The sequence below is a fragment of the Trematomus bernacchii genome, unplaced genomic scaffold (assembly GCF_902827165.1).
Source record: "Trematomus bernacchii unplaced genomic scaffold, fTreBer1.1, whole genome shotgun sequence".
NCBI lineage: Eukaryota > Metazoa > Chordata > Actinopteri > Perciformes > Nototheniidae > Trematomus > Trematomus bernacchii.
The window spans coordinates 7,523,204-7,543,886 of record NW_022988097.1 but is presented as its reverse complement, the minus strand read 5'-3'; the positions used below and the strand labels follow the sequence as shown (position 1 = coordinate 7,543,886).

The following is a 20,683-nucleotide window of genomic DNA, read 5'->3' as shown; positions in this document are numbered from 1 at the left end:
TGTCATGATGAATATAACTTGTCGATTCTGGCACAGCTTTGTTGAGGGATAAAAAGGTGAGATCTCTGTGTTAAATATCACAGATTTAATTTAGCTCAAAAAGTGAAGAGAACTGTCAAGAGAACTGCAAATAAGATGGCATGTCATCAGCTGTATAGGTTTGGGGGCTCATATTCACATTAACCCTACAGCAACATTTAAACCAGTTTTATATTTCATCTTGTCCTTTAACCCCTTAATGCATTCCATTATTGGACGGGCTGTGGAATATATGTATTGGCAATACACTTATGTGAAAGTTAAGTTAGTTTATCTTCCAAAACTCTCTTTTCTTTACCATACAAAGAGGAAAAGGCTACATATTCTTAAATATAACTATTGGGATGGGGCATTTAACAACGTGGTCTGTAAACCATGTATTCAAAACTGCTGAACATACATTTTTCAACAAAAGCTAACCTTTGCAATCCCTGCCGCTATTAACCTAAAATATCATAGCTGTTTTCTTTGGTTTGCTCGATTTCGGCGTATACAATTATTGCTGGTATAGCTGCCTATGCTGTTCACCCAGTAAAGTGAAAACCTGTATTGAGACAGTAGAGGCCGCTCTTGAGGTGAAAAGGGCGAACGCCAGTGCAGTGGTTTCCTCGTTTGACAGCAGGGGCTTGTTTTACTGCACAAAACAACAAGGATGAAGATTTCAAGGGACGATGCGGCAACAGAGATAATCGAGGAGGCGTTTAGCTGAAAGGCCAGCAGCTTTATCTCCATTTCCCGGTGTGATTTACGCTACGAAAGTAACGCCAGGCAACTTGAATATCGACTGAACTGCAGATGAATGCCTGTGCCTTAAAGTGTCCCTGCATTTGTTGTTGTTAGCTGCTAATGCTAACCATATAAGTTGCGAGCTAGCTGGGCTAGCAAGCTAATTGCTAAAGCGAGGAAAAGATAATTAGCCTCCTATGTTTGATTTACTTATCGCTGTCCGGCGAGTAAACTCGGCGTCGTGTACTGTAGCTGATGGAGCCAGCTAACCTTGGCTTCAGTAGTTCAAGAACTGAAGCTTTGGTTAAGCTTTTAAAGTACCAGCCATAGTAGTTCACGTCATCTAGTTAGCTTGCCAGTTAGCCACCATACTTGGAAGAATGAATAGAAAACACAATCATTATAAAGGGGCAGAAGTCAGCTGCTGCGTGAAATACTTCTTATTTGGATTCAACATTTTATTCTGGGTAAGTAAATACACTTTTTAAATCGTTTTTCCTGTCGGTGCCACAAGCAAACATAACGCTAATGCTGCTAACTTAAAGTCTCATTAAGTATTTGGGTAAGTTAGCTTTACGTTAGCACCTTTAGAGTTAGCCAACTTGGATTTAGATTAATCCTTAAGTTTTAGTTTCACGATCTTTTAAGTTACTAGAAAAGTATTAAATTAGTTCTTGCTCATGCCATGTGTTGTTGTTGTGCTGGTTTTGTGTTGTTGTTAAGCTTTGTATAGTAACTCATTGTATACGTATAACAGATTAGCTTGTTTACTTTACTGTCCTACAGGAAGTCACTAATTACTTACTAGTGTAGGATAGTAGTTATATGTGCGAGAGGTCTTAAGAGCATTATGGACATGACCTTTTAAAATGTTATTTTTGTCAACTTTTTTAGCAGACGTCCATTTATTGTACTTTTTTTTCTCACTTTTTGGTCAGCTGCATCTTTTACCCTTCACAAAACTCATATACTAATATTGTGGCTAAATCACCGATGTAAATATATTAACATTTCATTGGCTAACTATAGTTTCTACTATAGTAAAGGGACCACTATTAATGATTTGGTTGTCTGTAAGCGTTGGTGGCTGGTGGAGATACAAACAAACTTAAACAAAAGCTGGACTAATGTTAGTTTCTCTCCCAGCTCTGACTTGGCTGTAAAGATGGTACCATTGTGTTTGAGTTTGAGAAATTACATGAGTCTGTATTGTTAGATCAGTGGCACATCTCCTTCACAATGCCCTCTCTCCATATGTATCCCTTCTAAGTCTGAAAAGTTCTTCTGTTCAGTCTCTTTCACCCCACCCTCCTTGCCCGTCTGCATTGCGTCTGTGGGGCTGGTGTATAATAATGTCTATGGGTGAAGGAATGGCGTGTCTCTGTGACCCACAGGGTCTTCCCACACATTGTTGGAGCTGGAGGAAAAAGCCACACAGGCCTGAATACCATCCAGCCCTCCTCTTTTCAAGCACCCCTTTTCACTCCCTCCATTACTATAGTGCCCGGGCTCTGTGGGATAGCATTGTTTCTCTCACTCACACACCCACAAACGCACAAAGAGGGCTGGTGATAACAAAGACTTGGGGGGGAGGACAGGGTGTGATTCTGTGTTTTCTCCCTTCCATATGCTTGTTCTGACGGACTCAACAGGCACATGGGATCCACATGCAACTGGATATCTTCCTTTTCCTCCTTCGTCACCACCTCTTCGTTGCTCAACACTCCCCTTCAAGATGTAGGAGTTTCACAAACTGCTACTTTATCTCTGTCTTTTTCTTCTGAAACTGATATGAACTGACAAACATACCTCAGACTGGAGCATGCACATAATCATTTTACAATTGGCCTCACAAATGAAAAGTGCTCTGTAATTCAATCTTCCAGGAAATATTGAGTCATAGGGCCATAGTATTGTCTGACTCATATTGTGTTCTGTTGCAGACTGTATTGACACTCAGGCCAAGCCAACAGTCCTATGTCTGAGCTGCAACAAGTTCCAGCTCGCTAGCTGTTTCCGTTAATAATCGCTAGAAGATGTTCTCCCCTTGTCTGTGCGCTGCTAAACACGATTCGACAGACAAGCTAGTGCATTGCCGAAATAGAGAGAGATGGGGTTTATTCTCTCCAAATCAAGCCATTTGTCTTTCCTATAGTGATCTTGTCAGGCTTGAAAATGCTGTCTAAATTGAGACAGAATGCTTGTGAGACCTTACATTTTGTGAACAAAATAGAGTGGTAAAACCTAGTTTGGATTCTTCCATCGCTCATGCTCGCTGTTGACAGCCAGACATTTTCACCCAACAACATACCTTCTCACGTCCTCACAAAAGACACAATCCTCACAAACATCCCCTTAATTAATCATATTTTCTGCCTGAGCCGCAGAACTGTTTAGAAGCTCTATTTGCTGTAATTAAGGGCTTGTTACCAACTGGCTGAGTTGGTTGAAGGCAGGCTGTGTGTTATTATAAGTGTGACTGTCCACATTAGGGGATAAATGCAGAATGGGCTACATTCAGGTGGACAGCTGTAAAAGTGAGAACGCAGCCATTTCAGGACACGGCGCTCAATGCACATAATGAAGTAAACAACAGTTAATGTTTTCACATGTTGCATATGCAGCATGTATCAGTGCATTGGAAGAAAGCCTTGTATTGCATGCTTTTGTCTGTGCGCATAGTAGGACAGGAATAATTTGTTATCTAAGCAATTAGTCAATTGACAAAATAATTGGAAAAAATTGGAAATGATTGCTGATTGCAGCTTCTCCAGTAAAAAAAGGGGTTATCGGAATATAAATTGTGCTTTTTAGACTGATTATCAGACAAAACAAAAACGTGTAATATGTCATCTTGGGCTCTGGGAAATTCAAATAAGACAGAGACTTTAATCAACAGGTTAGTCAATAATACAAGTAATAGTTGCACTATAGTGTTCAGCCTGCTTAACCTATTAAACATGGGTTTAACTGTGTATCAAAGAAAAGGCCTCACAAAACAAAATTGTTCCTCTCCTCTAGTCTTATGTCTGATTTTTTCTGTTTTGTAATATTTGCCATTTTCCACAGATAAAATCAGATGTGGACAGGAAGGCAAACTTCACTCACAAGGGTTTTTTCTTTTCTGATTCATTTTTATTTCTGATGTCATACTCCATGTCAAATGTTTTATATCTAATTTAGGTCAACACAATATCTGGATCCCGATACGAGTTAAAAGCTTTGAACAGGAACAGTCTATTCCACTTAGATATAATTTGGCTCTGAAACCTGTTTTATTTAAATGCTGTTGTAATTAATCAGGCACATGTCAATTGATTTTTCAGTGTCAAGTGTTGTGAAGTTTTAATTCATAATGTCTGAAAGTGATTTCTTCCTGTGAAATCAGAAGAGCTTCTCATTTAATCCACTGCGCTGGCAGTGACGCTGATATCATATAATTAAGAATGGCTGCGTTCACACGGCCAGCCGCATTAGATATTCAGCTTTTTAGAGAGTCAGCGAAAGGGCAGTCACACTTGAGTAAGTCTATACCCTGTGTATTTGTGTGTGTCCAGGCAGCGTGGAGCTTGGTGTGTCTGCTAGTTAGTTGAGGTTAATGGGATCAGCTGGCTCAGGGAGCATCTTGTCAAGTGGTGATAATCTCTATTTCCACACGGAGAGGAAACCCTCGCACTGGGACACACACATTGCAGCGGTACTTGATAACAATTCAAAATAAACTTGAAAAGTCTGATTTTAACAAACAAAGCGCATACAGGGACATCTAGTTCCAGACTTTGTGTATTTGCTAAGGGATATAAGCACATAGATTAGATTAAATGTTCAAACATTGTACAGAAGAAAGAAAAAAAGTATCTCATTCGAGCCGTTGTGATAAAAGAAACTTTCAAACACCTTGTTTACGAATAAACAAAGCAAGAACAAAACTGTTTTTCTGTGCTATTCTTGGTTTTATTGCTTAATGGATAAAAGGGGATTCATGTGGATCTCTATATTTAGCATCTATATTTTAAATCCTTTGTTTTTTATCTTCTTCTGGCTAAAAAGCACTGATTATCAGTAGGTTATTGTACTCTTAGGGAAGCATTGACAGTTTTCGCAGATAGTGTGCTTCAATGCCACCAACTGACCTGAATATGACTCTGGCTGCTCGGCCTGTGGGAAAAGTTAGATAAAAGAAAACACAGCGAGCACTGCACAAAGGCATGTTCAGTTCCAATGTACTCATTCAGTCAATTTCACTTCAGTCCAAACCTTATTTTCCCATGAGGGATGTTTTTCTGCAGATAGGTCTTTAAAATAGGAACATAATACGGGTACAAAAATTTGCTGAAAAATAATGTGTGAGGCTTATATAGTGACAGACACTGCCTAGAGATACTTTGAGGTAACAGTTGGATTTCCTGCTTAAATTGGCTACATTTTAGTTTAATTTTAAGTACGTCTCAACTGGCTTACCTATCCAAAAGGAGACTCAATGATTATCCATTTTATAAATAAAGACAATCGAGCTCAAATAACTAGTTAGGAAAGAAATTGAGACATAGTTGAAGAAATGGAAATCCAAAATGACAGGGCCTTAGGTTTGGACACCTTCATAGCTGTCTCACTTAAAGCTGCCTTCAAGAACACCTCAATTAATCTGGGAAATGGGGGAAATGCAACATGACATGCATTATAATGCTATTGAATATAAATATTACTTACAATATAAATTAAATGGACTATTGCATGGTACACTGTATGTCAAATCACAGTATTTCAGTGCTGTTTTTCTTCAACATGTAGCAGCTCTGGTATCACCAAAAATGTCGTTCCAAATTGGATGGACACTTTTTGAAGCATTTGAAGGCAGCACCAAATTATAATAATAATCCCAGTCATGTGCAATCTGTTCCTAAGGATTTCTGGTTAATTATAAACATTTTAAATGTCTCCTAAGTGAAGCAGTGGTATAATTTAAACTTGTTTAAGAAGGAAATTAAATCCTTATGTGTGCCAGATATCACCCAACCGTGTTTCATCAACTCTTCCTGGTGTACTGTTGAGGACAAAGTAGTGCAAATAATACAGGAAGAACCATTAAATGGTTGGCAGGCATTTACTAGAAAAGCTCCTCCCTTTACAACATACGCAATTATATATATTTACTGTGAACTGAACTTAACTTCCCTCAGTCAAAGTTGTCTTCCCCTTTTGAATGCTGAAATAAGCAACATTGATGCAACATTTTTTGTGGGAGTGCTACAGTTCCTTATTTTAGCATTTATATCCGATGTAGGGAATGATAATGTTTATGCACTTCCCTTAACAGTCATGTTGGCTGATAACTATTTAGTTTTCATTTGAAAATGAGGTGCTTGTGCTGCCTTATATTTTCATATAATGGGGGAATTATTTAACTGTTGTTTTGAATGTAAATCACAGTGTTCTAGAAGCTAATCTTCATAGCATATGTAAATAATATCCCACTTTGAATTTTCACTAAATTACCTATATTATCTAAAGAACGATTCCATATCATTAAACTTTAGATACCTTTGTGTAACAGTAGCTTCCATGCTGTAAGGTAAGAGTTGTTTTCTCTGTCTCAGTTTTTAATCTAGGTGGATTACTTAGAGTCGGACGCTAATTGGTTTAATACTCCCACTGACTGTCTGTCTAATCTCTTCTACCTGATCTCCAGGATCTTACACTCTTCCTGCGTGTCTCTTTCCAGTTGAATCCACCACACCCTTTACTAAAACCCCACAGTATGTGAATGCCCTGCGGCAAGTCTTGTTAAGTGTGCTGATGGATTGCCATGAGTTTACTTGCTTCCCGATTTAATCAGCTTCCCAACAATATGATTTAATCCAATTTCAATGGAGCTGTTATATTTCAGACTTTGCCATTACGGTGTTCCTTAGTTAAGTTAATTACCATCACAAATCTCTTAGGAATGTCAATTTTGCGGGAGCTAAGCAGTTAATTTGACTAACGTTATATGTGTAAAGCCCCACTACCAAGAAATGGGTGATTTTTACTGAATTGCTGTCTGATTAGTGAGTATGTACAAAATGGAATTCCTTTGACCTTTAGGTTTTCAAGCTATGAATGTCTGTCGTCATATTTTATGATGCCGTCACTCTTAAAGAGATGAAAAAAATAGTTGATCAGATTAAATGAAGAGTTTATATTTTTCAGGTCACTTTTCTTTTAGGACTTTAACTCATCAGTTGGTCCTTTTTTCTGTGGCAACTGGGAGATTATACCGTTTTCTTCACGCAGCAAATAAACTGCATTATAAAAGATCTTGTGATTTTTGGAAATGATGACATTCATCTGTTTCCAGTAAATGTTGACTTTTTGGAGCAGAAACAATAGTTCTAGGAATGGTATAATACACATTTTATGAGCCTAAGGCCACGTTTACACGGAGACGGAACGGGTTGTATCCGCTACAGTTCTCTATCGTATGGACGGTTCGTTCACACGAGGCCGTAACGGAACCGCGGAAACGGAGCCCTCAAACGATAACGGGTCCCAAGGTGGGTAGTTCTGCGGACGGAACGCTCTTGGGGGGGCCAAGCGGCTCCGTGTGAACGCCCTATACGCCATAGCCCTGCCTCTCCCCACCTCTCCTGCACGTCACCCGCGTCATTGATGTGTTTCGCCAACAACAACAACAACAACAGTGTTCCAAGTGTTTCGAGCCAAGTCCCGGTATCTCGCAGGACAGTGCACCCAGCAGGAACCTCCGGCAGACCCCCCTGCACAGTTCCCTCTTCCCTTGGAAGAGGCGGAGAGTGTTTTTCTTCTGCTGGTGGACTACCGGGGAGAATGTCCTGCTCAGGAGCCAGGCTCAGAGTTAGTGGCAGTGGGTGCGGTGCACCTGCCTTTTACAGCAGAAGCACACGCTCGCCTTGGGGAGGGAGAAAAAGAGAAACAGAGGCCGCCGAAACAGCCAGAGCCCAGCCTCTCCCCACCTCTGCTGCTCACCCCGCGTCAAATCTACAGCTCCTCTACCACAGCCATCAGCAACAAGTGGACATGGAGAACTACATGAACTACATGTTGCTAAATCCACCGCGGAGAATAAATGGAAGGGAAACCAGGCAACCATGGCAACCATGCCCGGGAGGTCTTATTCACTGCTTTTGGTGTATTATATACGGGGGGTGGCAGGCATTGGGATATTTTTTTTTAAAAACCTCTCGAGCATAGAGAGGAGCTGTGGATTATTGTTATTGATTAATGCATCAGTGTTTCTTAGGGTCAAAAACACTAAACTCACAACTTAAAATGAAAGCGTTTAGTTTATTTAATAAAAGAGCACATGTTCAATGTGAAAAGTGACAGTAGATATAGATTAGTTAAAATTTGGTGCTATATTTATATACATTTTTTTTTTTTAAAGTATTAAAAATAAAAAATTATAATTTTTTTTTTTTTTAAAACACCTTGAATTTCAGGGACGGCGAGGGGCGCAGCGCCCCTCCAAGACAATGGTAGGGGAAACACTGGTCCGGGTCCATCTAGGTCCGCGGTCCGCCTGTTGCCGACCCCTGAAATAGGGCTATGAACGATTCTGTACATATTCCTATAATCCTTGTACTGTTCTTTTTCTTTCAAAAAGTAGTAAGTTGGCTATCTCAAGCCACAACCCCAGTGCTTTTTGAAGATCTCTTTCTTTTTGGCATCTTTTAAACTGTGAGCCCTACATTCATCCTTCACTGGGACAGGAGGCTAATGCCGAAGGGATTTCCCTTAACTCTCAGGATATCAGATCCTCCAGCCTATTAAGCGGAGCAGTGCAATGACTCTAACCTGCAATAACCTGCAGAGTTAGTGATTTACCCTTTCCACGGCTCGTTAAGGAATCTACTCAGCTGTCCGTTTTGCTTCAAGGCTCTAAAAGCCATTTGTTTCAATTGAACGCACTATTATCTGCTCGTTTTACAAAATACTAGTTATTGTCACTGAGAGATTTGTCTGTGCTCTTATCACTTGATGTGATGTGGGTGAGGCTATTGGAAAAAGGTGATGTTATGGATAACTGTGGATCATTCGCAGTTGAGTTTAACAACAGAAAGTTGTTGGTTTGTTTGAGTTTGTTGCCTTGGAGACATCACTGTGATCAAACCACACCTACAGTCCTGATTCTGTTCATTTGTCAAGAAAGACATTTTTTATTAATTTCATTAACTTGATCTAACCTGATCCTTATTTAGTGTCAAATTTTGATTTTCTTCATTACTTAGCTATTGCGTTCCACCCTACAGTGAAGTCTCTTCTGTGTGCTTTGTTTTACAGTTACTAGGAGCCACATTCTTGGCTGTTGGCCTGTGGGCATGGGCGGAGAAGGTGAGTTCAAACACACAAACACACACTGTTGAAATACATGATTGCCTCAACAGCATAGCTCAAATTCTTCTCCATATTCCGGCAGAAATAAGCTGGAAGTAACATTTGCACGAACGTTTAGATAGAAATAGGGCTTAAGAGAGAAGTGGCGTGGAAAATAAGGGCAATGTTCCTGTAATGCTTTGTAGCACTAAAAGGCATTTTACCGGGAAGAAGTCCTGGTAAACAAGTCAGGGTTGTCTCAGGCAATAAATTATGTTGCTGCGTCTGACTGTTAACATTTTGTTGGGCCAATACGTTTTTCCAATTGTCGGTAGTTAACCAGAATCTAGTGATAAGCATAGTTACAAATAAGGACGCATTAGTTCACATTTCCAAACTCCTTTGATTTATATTCACCAAGATTACAATCTCTTTTCCAGGCAAAAAACAAATGCCCTACATTTGCATTGAACATTTTTCCTGTTTATTTCTTCAGTATACCAACTACAAAAGCCAGGTGCTACCATTAACCTCTCATGTGCAGTGGATCATGACCACATTTAAAACTCCCTCCAATTGAGTTAACAGTCAATTTGTTCATTAATTAGCTAGAAATTGTACCGGTCTGTTCAGTAAATGCTGCACCAGCGTGGAAGCGTGTACCGATTAGAAACGTCTGGTCGTGAACCTATTAGGTACAAATAGGCCTGCATCGGAGTACCTTGGTGGAAGAGCGGGAATAATTTAAAGGGATTAGGCCCAATGATGAATAGCGGGTACTGGAAAGGCACAGTGGTGGTGAGTTTGGGTCTCAGTGACTAAGACCACATTTACACGGGAGCGCAAACGCAAACGGACCGAATTCATTATCAAAAAAGTCTTCCGTTCACACGCATTCGGCTCATTTAACGTGTCCGTTCACACAAGACCACTGGAAACGCTGTAGTACATATGCCGGGCCTGTAAGTGGCGCTGTACTTCTGCCACGAAATACACCAAAAGCAGCGAAGAAGACCCCCGAGCATGGTTGCCATGGTTGCCCTTCTGTTTATGTGGTAGATTTAGCAGCATGTAGTTCATGTAATTCTCCATGTCCACTTGCTGCTGATGGTTGTGGTTGAGGAGCTGTAGATTTTGCACTAACATCTGTAGCATGGTCAGTAGCAGTAGCAGTAGCAGTAGCTACTAACAGTAGCTACTGACAGTAGCTACAGCAGTGAGCAGCAGAGGTGGGGCTATGGCTTCATCGTTATCAGGAAATGATCGTATAGGACGTACACACTGAGCCGTTTGGCCCCCCAGAGCGTTCCGTTTGCAGATCTATCCACCTTGGGACCCGTTATCATTTGCGGGGTCTGTTTCCGTGGTTCCGTTACGGCCTCGTGTGAACGAACGGGCAATACGCGAGAGAAAAGTAGATACAACCCGTTTCGTTCTCGTGTAAACACCGCCTAAGACGATTAGTTTCTAGCCTGCTGCGTTCCGCCAGACGACATTGTTTCTGGGCTTCATGCTTTAATTAAAATGAAGGCACTCAATTCTGCACGAGTGCCACAAAAACACAGGAACCCAGTTATGCCTCTGTCATATCGCTGTCCCTTGGCTCAGTGCAGTGGAGCTTACTTTAAGCAGAATGAGATTTCAGCTTCTTGGGCTTTAGCTTCAAGTGTTTGACATGTGCACTGTATGTGACAAGCAAACAGGATATCAGAGTAGAGAGCAGGCGCCTGCAGAGGCCCACATATACATATCCTTCAAGATGGGAAAGAGATCTATGAAGAGGTGGTGAGAGATCATGCATGAACCAGAACACAAGTTATGTATGAACAAGCATTTTTTGCACCTCCTTCTAATGTGCTACCCTGGAACATTGACTCAGCGTACCATGAACCCGCTCTTTGGCGTCTGTTTGTGAAATGTGTCAATGCGAGGGATGATGCAGACTAAAAACTGACAGGAAAACATGTCGGAAACACTGTGGCCTGGGGGCTGTGCAGCAGGATATGCAGAGAGGAAGGACCGATGTCTGTTAGTGAATGTTTGCTGACGGCTGTGGACTGTGTCTCTCCTGATAAAAGTTATTTTTCCCATAGGTCTGCCAGAGAGGGAAATTGTGTTGTGTGTTGATTACATTGGAAAGCTGTTATTGTGTTTAGAAAGCAACACACTTTGTAGATACCGTTCTAATCAAATAACAGTATTGCCTTTTATTAGATTTTTCCGCGCGGCTCCTGCATCTCTGAACAGTGCAACACCAGTTTGCCTCGTGGTTGTGTCATTACATTCTCACTACTTGATATCACAATCTCTTCTCCAAGGTTAACTGTGGTTTGTCAGGTTATGACTTCAGTTTGGAACTTGTAAAAGAGATAGTAAGGTTTGATTTCGGAAGTATTATTGTCAGAGTTCTAACCTATCTTTTTATCCTTTTATCTTTTGCCTCAGGGCGTGCTGGCCAATCTGTCATCCATCACAGACCTCGGGGGCTTCGACCCGGTGTGGCTCTTCATCGTCATAGGAGGGGTCATGTTCGTCCTGGGCTTTGCTGGCTGCATCGGAGCGCTCCGAGAGAACACCACCCTGCTTAAATTCGTAAGCCAGCTCCCGACTTTCTGAGCATAGACACCAACTCAAGCTCTTCACACCCCCTTAGTCTGCAGTTCACACCAGAGCCGAGGCTGTCTCTGCAGCAGGTGTCACTTTGACTCACCCGAGCCAAATGCTATGGGTGGTTGCATGTCACAAATATGTGTTATCTCTTCACGCAACCAAGTCCTGTTTCATTCGAAATTAATGATCCATGCTATATAATCCACCAAGACATTTTCATGGTGTCACGTAATGTTTTTCATCATCATTGCTTCTGATCTGTGAAACAAAGAATAATTATTCTAAAGCCCAAAGCCATGATGGTACCATTTTGGGAGGCTTGTTTGTGTTCAGCTGTATTGATAACCGCATGTGACTGACGGAGACAAACTTGCCTTGTTGCTGGCTGCAAGAGTAGCTATTAACTCCAGCCGATGTCCATTAGCAGCAGTAAGTCAGGCGTCTGAGAGAAGAGCTAATGTGGCTTTTGTGCATTTATCATTAGCCCCGTCTCCTGCTACATTTACTGTAAAGGGATGATATAACGGCACTTCTGGGACTGCGGTATTTGTTGCTAGAACCAGACCCTGACAGGGACTTTTCATCAGACCTGTTGTCCTTTTAATTATTTTACAGGAAATGCTAGAAATAATGTGATTTAATGTTTTGATCTTTAAGAAAACAGGATCTCTCTGTGGGGCGCACAGAGTCCCTGATTGAAGTGACAGATTTATTGTTTTCTGCTTGTGTGTTTCAATTGTGTGTGTCAGTTTTCTGTGTTCCTGGGTTTGATCTTCTTCTTGGAGCTGACTGCGGGGATCCTTGCCTTCGTCTTTAAAGACTGGATCAAAGACCAGCTCAACTTTTTCATCAACAACAATGTAAAGGCCTACCGTGATGACATCGACTTGCAGAATCTTATTGACTTTGCCCAGGAATATGTGAGTACACACCTACTGACTGAAAAAGATTTGTAACAGAATTTCCACATCAAAATGTCTTTTTAACAGCTCAGCTGGAAAAATCCACTCCCTTCTTTAGAAATGATGTTTCATACAAGTTTCTAAGCTTATCTTGAATCAGCTCAGTAGTGAGCAGGGAGGAGACAGACACTACAAATGTTCAGCAAATCTCATGATTAATGTGACTGTATTCCTCTCAAATGATTATTCAATTATATGAACAAGACAGTTTAGATAATAGACTCCCATGTGTAATCACTGGGCTCTGTTATGACGCACAGTTAAGGCGATTAGATCGGCTGTTGTCCCTCCATTTGTGTCTCACTATCTGTTGTTGCTTCCCGCCTCAGTAAGCTGGCTACCCACCCAGGCTGACTTGAGCCCAGATATAAAGAGCTGTTTCAAGATCAGAGAAAATATACCTGTCCGTTAACCGGAGGTAGCCGCTTAATCTCTGCCTGTTATTTCTGCCGTCTCAGTGGTCCTGCTGTGGAGCTCACGGGCCCGACGACTGGAACCTGAACATCTACTTCAACTGCACAGAGCCGAACCCCAGCAGGGAGCGCTGTGGAGTCCCCTTCTCCTGCTGTGTCAAAGACCCTGCAGTGAGTCATCCCGCCATAAAGTGCAGGATTAATCCTGCAAAAATGGCCATTTTTTGCTGCTTTCTAAAATGACATAATTATTTTGGGGCCTTTCAGACAAATAACAAGTCCAATATGTAGCAAGTCCTGCAGCCATTTGATTTCAAGCCATCGTTTACCCTTGGTGTATCAATAACGTAGAGTTGTTCTTTAAAGCCCGCGTCACACTGTCCCGAAATCGACACCAGATGGACACACGAATATGGAATTGTGAATTTCGTACGAAGATGGCCCCGAACTTGGTCAACAGCCAAGCAACAGCCGAAGCAAGTACGATGCCTCCAGAAGGCCACAGGATGGCACCCGAACCACATACGAAAATATGATCGTAGACTTTACGAATGGCCCGATGTTGTTACGATCAGAGCCGAATTTGAACATTTCCTTTATCGTGTGTCCATCTGGTGTCAATTTCGGGACAGTGTGACACGGGCTTAAAGGAAGGTAGTTCTTAATGTAATTCTGCTTTTGTCCCTCAGACTTAAAATGAGCATTAATAACACTAGTGTGACCAGTAGTTGAAATAAAGATGACGTTTACATTTTTCTTGTGTTCTTACAGGAGGATGTCATCAACACGCAGTGTGGTTACGATGTTCGGCTTAAATTGGTTTGTACACTCTCTTACCATTATATTCTAGTTACAACTCTTCCAGTCTTATCTGGACCCAGCTTTCAAAATGAATATTGATAGTATATTTAAACATGTTAATGAAATGATAGCACCTAAACCTTTGCATTCACAGAACTGTCAGAGTGGGGTATGATTGGCAGGCAGTGTGTGATTTCTGCTTAAAATGACTCGAAGCTGCTGAATGGAATTACTCCTGAGGGCGAGTTGATTGACAAGCTGCAATCCTGTTTGATTGAAATGGTCTGAGCATCCGTGGAGGGTGGAGTGGTAATCCGCTTCATTTGTATTGTAAAGAATGTGATAACATTCAGTGGAACAAATACAAATAAGATTTCTCAACATTTAGACCTCCCGTTTATTGATTAAAAGATGTTTTTTCATTGTTCTTAATGCACACATAGAAAAAGTAAACCCAGAAGTAGTTGGCCAACAGAGCAGACAGAGTGTGTGTACAGGGTTAAGTCACACACAGGCTCCCCTTCGTGCTTCTTGCCTTAATAACAGATTGTTCTTCTAACGGGGATAATTAGGCTCCAGTTATAGCCTTGAGAGCAGCCTTACTACACTCTGTAATTGGCGACTCAGTGGGTTATGCCAGTCCGTTCCCTTTTCCTCTGTGTGTGGGTGTGGTGGTTACAACTCACTGCACTGCAGTCAGGGAGATTGCTGTTGCTAGGCGCACTGCAATACAGTGAACCACCTGCCACTGAGTTGGTATGAATTCATTTTCTCTGCATGCTCTTCTGCTAACGCCCTGGCCTTTGACATTTTGCTGGAACTATCAGTGATGTGCAGCAAGTTCCTGTGCTGCCTGTTGTGTGGAGAGCAGGCTGAGGAAGAGCAGGAGACATGGGGAGGACAGGGGAAAAAAGCAGAGGGCTGAAATAGCTTCAGAGGAAGTTCACAGCCAGAATAACATCATGTTTCCTGCTTTTTTTTATTGGCTGCCAAAGGGCTCCCTTTGCCTCCCATTGGTTGAAAGATAGCTTTCAGGTTTTGCAGGAGGACAAAGGGTTTGCCGGGTTGACTTGTGTTGGAGAGTAACAAAGAGAGTATTGTATAGAGTCCTGTTCACACCCATTCTTACCCCCCAGTTTAGAGTCTTTGCGGCTCTAAATAACACCTTTTTATGTCCCATCTCTGGATAGAAGACTTATATCAACATGTGAAAACACAAGCAGACATCTGTCCGGTAACAGGAAGCAGCTTCTGCCTGTTTGCTCAGTCCTCACAGGGGCACTCCCAGAAGCTGAATACACGGCCTTGATATTCTCCATGATGTGAACACACTGACATGTTCTAATCTCAGAGTGACTATCTATCTCTCCTCATGCCGTCCTCAGCGGGGAAAGAGACAGTGGGCAAAATGCTATGTGTCTGTTTGCTTTGTCCATCATGAGTCATAGTTCAGAGTTGGTTTTTTAAACCATGAAAACAGCCAGTGTCCTCTCTAAGAGCTGATCATTGTTAATGTGATTTTAGGAAACAATTGATTTACTCCTACTATGAATTTACTTGTTATCTGTTTGTTCTGTTTTTTAAAGGAGCTGGACCGGCAGAAATATATCTATACCAAGGGCTGTGTGGGACAGTTTGAGAAGTGGCTTCAGGACAACCTGATTATTGTAGCTGGAATCTTTGTTGGTGTTGCACTTTTACAGGTAAGAAGTCCATGTTTGATTGTATTTTTTATTGAAAAAAGGGAACCTACTGCATTTAAAATAAAGTATGTTCCGAAAACTAAAATGTTTGGGTGTGATTTTGTATTGTGACTGCCATCTAGTGCTGACGGCAGGTACTATTAAGCAAACCACTGCAATACAGCATTATTTTTTCTTTCTAAACAACATCCTGTATTCTGATCAAATTTGATCTAATGTCGTGACTCCTGTGTGTTTTCCTCTTCAGATCTTTGGTATCTGCCTTGCTCAAAACCTGGTGAGCGATGTGAAAGCTGTCAAAGCCAACTGGTGACATGAGAGGGGAAGTGAGGGAGGTCCGCCCCTCACCCCCCAGCCAGGTCAACACCGCACACAATGAGGACGCCGAGAACCTTCAACTCTGTCTACTTTGCCTTTGAGCTAAGCAGCACCCACGCACTCTCACACTAAACGTGCAGACACAAAGAGTTTACTCCCTGTTTATCAGAGACACTTGAATGGGGTGAGGAACATCCCACACAAACCAAACAGTCAACACTTTGTTTACCACTCTGCTGGGATTTTAACCCAAATATACAGAAGACTGTCCTGCCTACTTCATAGTTAGATTCTTACTTTTTTTTATGTTTCTTCTCATTTTGTTCTTTGGACAAGTGTATTTATGGGGCGCAGTTGCACACGGACCCCTTTTCAACTGGGAGTTTGGAAGCCATGGATAAAGCAAACAAAAACATAGCAAAAGGGACAATAGGTCTCCATTTTATGTCACCGAGCCTCAGTGAGGGGCTGAACACCTCATTCTACAAACAGCCTGTTTTAAACGTGCTTGTCACCACTTCCTGCTCTGGGGAATCATGGGCGACTGGCCGACCGTCAAAACAAACACACGGATTCCCCTGCGTGTCATTTTTTCTCTCCATCGTGACCTTTTATGACCACTGAAAAAACTCTGAACACTGGCCGGTCAAGTCTGCAACTTTAAATGTTTTCAGGAGACTTAAATTCTAACTCAAAATGTAAAAAAAAGTGCCATTAATTTCCAGTGATATATTTGTCTCTTTCCTATTCTCTTAAATGGAATTTCTGCACCACCCCCACAATACCTCAGGGCCGAAAACATGTGCTTTCTGCCACTGGTAAGAAAGCATATTTATTTGTTTCCATCCATGTCTGTTGAATTGAGAAGACTAACTTAATGCAGAACACTGACAGTTCCTCGAAAGTCACCCTGTTTGCCCTGCAGTGATTGTATTATCTGTAGATTTACTGAAGGATGTTGTATTGTATTACATGAAATGGCCTGGTGTGGTTATGATGGTGGAACTATGCTATACAGGGAAAGGGTTTACAGATAGTGGAGATTGTTATCTCTGAGCATCCCTCAGGCACATGGGATTGCTGGTTTGGGGCCTTTTTTTACTTGACTTACTAAACCGCATATGTCTTATATTTTGTCCTCTGCATTATGAAATAAGAATATTTGTCTATTTTAAAGATGTCCTTTTATTAATCCTTTATATTCTATCTTTTCATAGACTAATTTCTTTTCTGGGTTCATTATTTGACTTCACCAGGCACCTGCTTTACCTCTGAACCATCAGTCAACTGCAAAAAAGCTTTTGGAGACCAAAAAAAAATCATACGGCGACAAGCTAAATGCATATGATTTTGTCTGGCTACATATTGTGATTATATTAGGAATGCCATAATAACAAGTAGCATTTCTAGATAGCCCAAATGTGAATTTATTGTCCCTTTTATGTGGGAAGTGCCAGTTGAAATGAAAAGTCAAACAAATATTAAAAAAGTTACAGAACCGATTTTATCTTTAATTCAATGTTGTGTCTTTTGTTTGGACTAGTTTTTAAATAGAATAGTAAAACCATGCTGTGAGCTTTTTATATTAGCTACAGCCTCAATATAACGTGAATGCTGCTTTAACCTTGCCTAGATAATTGATATGTAGTACAATAACCATGCTAACAAGAATCTTCACATGATGGCATTGAATATTTTGCCATTATTTCCAGGCTGAGGCATTATTGAAGTTAACACTTTGGTTCTCAGCTTGTGTTGCCCTTTGTTCATTATAAGAAAAATCAGATTATTAAAGGTAGGGTAGGTAAGAATGGAGAAACCAGCTCGAGTGCGCTAGAATTTGAAAGTACGCAGCCGAAAGAAATCTGCCCCTTCCTTCAGACTTCCTTACAGAGCTCCTCCTCCAACACACACGAACGCGCACATGACCAATGAGGGCACCAGATAAGTTTGTGCACGAGATGGAAGGCTGACAGGCAGGTAGGCCATCCAGTTATTTTAGCCGGGCCGGCTAAAATGATTGGTTGTGCTTTTTACAGCGCCACGGCTTCCACAGATGACATTTTTGTATGTATTTATTGTCAAAGCATTTAATGTATTCATTGCTATCGGGATGTTAAGAGCATTCCATGGAATATAACAAAAAGTGTTTCTGAAGTGAATTACCTACCCCACCTTTAAGTTGCCCTCACAGCTTTTCATCTTCGTCCATGATCCTCGCAGAATGTAGTTTCTGATATGACTTGATTTTTGTACATTTCTTTCTACATTTAACAGTTGTTTCCGACTGCAGCAGCATCATTCAGTCACGTAGCACAGGCATGATTTGGGTGGGTTACACTGGACCACACACAGCTGCATATACAGACTGGCTGCCAAAAGAAACATGATGAATCGTGATGCATGCAAGGTGAAATATGAGTCACGTTAATATTCTTTGAACAGCACACCAACTCTGCTTCGTAGAATAGTGGCACCTTCTGATCACCTGCTTTGCTTACATGAGGCATGTTGCTTTCGCCCACACGCTCCCTCTTCAAAACTTTATCTGATCCGACTTCGCCTGTCATTTTGATGTATTTTTACACGCAGGGCTCCTTTGGAAAAAAACAAAAACAGCCTCTCAAGTCAAAACAACAACCATAGCATAGATCCAGAGTAGCACACTGCATCTGTTCTGAACTGAATTAATGACTTCTCTGTTAAAATGGGTGGCTTTTCGTTGGAGAGCCTCATTTATTTCAGCGCTTTAGGTGTAATTCAGTGAGTAAGAGCCTCCAGCAATCTGAGAGAACACACATTATTTTTCCCCGTCAGATCTGATGTAGAAACATGTGAAATTCCCACCCAAAGTTGCCACGTTCGCCTGATGTGCCGGGATTTCTTTCTGATTCAAAAAATGTGTGTGGGCCTCTTTGATTTCACGAAGCGTTGTAAATCAATCTGTCCCACTGGAGTCGAGCAGATCAGGATGAAAACAGTGTTTATTTTCCCTCCACACCTTTCTAGCTTAATCCTTTTGAGAAGTGGCTTGAAACTAATAATGTGTCATTAGTTAATTCAAAAAGCTTTGAAATATTTTTTCCTAAATCACCCTTGATTGGAAGTGCTTTCTCAGGGTCTCAAATGCCCCTTTCATGAATAAAAAAAACACCCTCTGTGAGAATATTCTGTTGTACATGATAAAATGGTGGCCTGCTGCCTTTTTGAGTGATGCCGAGGATCTGGCTGAATGCAGATGGAGGCCACGGGTGTCAGTTCTGCTGCAGCTCTTAAACAAAAAGCACTCCGGCTCTCTCTCTCAGCAGCCACTGCCGTGTCAGGATGGATATGCCAATAATCAGACAGTCACCTTGGTAATAAGGACAATAATGCCATAATAAGCCGTTCTAGCAGCGTGGCTTTCATATGCAGACTCAACAAAGGTGACTTTCTGGTGTATGTTTGTTTTAACAGCTTTGGGTAATTCTGGTTTTGTATTCCTTTAATGTAGGGGACAGGGGGAGGGAGAAAACAATGCTAATTAGGCTTTGTCCTTTATCATAATGGCCTTGCATTATGAAACACCCTGTTAATTTCTCTGCTTTCCCTGTGGGCAGTTAAATCATTCCCAAGGAGGAGCCTTATGCATATGAATGTCTAAGTCTGTATCAGCCTGGACTCCTGCTCCACGCTCCGTTACAAGTTCTCCTTATGCAGCGCAATGCACAAGACAAGTGAAGCTCAGCAATGTGAAATAAAGGTTGTCTCCTGCGATGTTTTAGATTTATGTTTTTTTTACATTTTTTTAATTTGTTTTCGTGAGCATGAAAGCAGATGAGCATTCAATTTCCTATGTGTGAAGGCGTGTGTGCAGACCTTATATGCAATCACAAAGCATTTAAATGATTAGAAACGACCGGTTTAACAATATTTTCTCTTCAGTAGCTCGATGCGGACGGTTTCTGAATATCATCAAAATCATCACTCCAGGATTTTATCTTTCTTTATTGCTGTGGAACTTATTTTTGCTACAAATTGATTTTTGAATGACTTGATTGACCTCTTTTGTATTTTCCTTTATGAATACTAAATAACTGTCCTTTTCACCCACTATATCCTCTGATCCTTATCAAGCTTCAAAGCTTTGATGCATTTTCTTTTGACATTTCCCTTTATAATCAAGCAGCACATCTGACATTCACAAGTTGTACCTCATCATGCGCAGATGCTGATCACAGCACAGAGAAGCAGCATAATTGAGTTGTTAGTGAGCACATTAACAGTAATATCACAGTTGTTAGTACATTCATGACATTAGATTAGGACACAAGCGTGATGTGACTGGAACGAAAAAGCGTTTTTAAAGTTGAACGAGTTTACAGTTGAGGAATAAGTATGTTTTACACCGAAACCACTATGAATATCTTTTCTCAGTTTGACTTGCCATGTTATCGATCCATTCTCTCAGTTTAGACCTGTCTGCGTGTATGGGTAGCCTTGTAAAGAAATGTTGTATATGAAAACTGTGGGACATGGTCTGTTACACTGTATAATGTGTTAAAATATGCCTCTTTCATATATTAAAGGATTTATGAAAACAGACGAGCGTTTCTTCTTTTCTTTTTTTTTACTCATAAGTAAGCGCTTCGAGATTTGTCTTGACAGATGAGAAGCGCTATATAAATTACATTTATTATTATTATTATTACTCATGGTTAACTCAAGGATTGTGTTTACAATGATCTACTTTTCTTTAATATATCCCCTTATTTGTACCTTTTATTTGTATATTTACTGT

At 41.0% G+C, this 20,683-nt stretch overlaps 1 protein-coding gene across 1 annotated transcript; it reads left to right on the top strand.

Moving 5' to 3' along the window:
* Window positions 1-650: 650 nt before the first annotated feature.
* tspan17 (tetraspanin 17) lies at window positions 651-17,417 on the top strand. The gene is made up of 8 exons (XM_034121195.1): window positions 651-1,232; window positions 9,064-9,114; window positions 11,542-11,688; window positions 12,456-12,626; window positions 13,127-13,252; window positions 13,853-13,900; window positions 15,469-15,585; window positions 15,833-17,417. The coding sequence occupies exons 1-8, from the start codon at window positions 1,146-1,148 to the stop codon at window positions 15,896-15,898; spliced, it is 813 nt and encodes a 270-aa protein (XP_033977086.1). The 5' UTR covers window positions 651-1,145; the 3' UTR covers window positions 15,899-17,417.
* Window positions 17,418-20,683: the final 3,266 nt, after the last annotated feature.

What these genes read in the sequence shown, in the direction of transcription:
- tspan17 (XM_034121195.1), top strand. Translation starts at nt 1,146, where the DNA reads ATGAATAGAAAACACAATCATTATAAAGGGGCAGAAGTCAGCTGCTGC. An exon ending in ACACCACCCTGCTTAAATTC is followed by an intron (nt 11,689 to 12,455) that starts GTAAGCCAGCTC and finishes TGTGTGTGTCAG; the next exon opens with TTTTCTGTGTTCCTGGGTTT. An exon ending in TTGGTGTTGCACTTTTACAG is followed by an intron (nt 15,586 to 15,832) that starts GTAAGAAGTCCA and finishes TTTCCTCTTCAG; the next exon opens with ATCTTTGGTATCTGCCTTGC.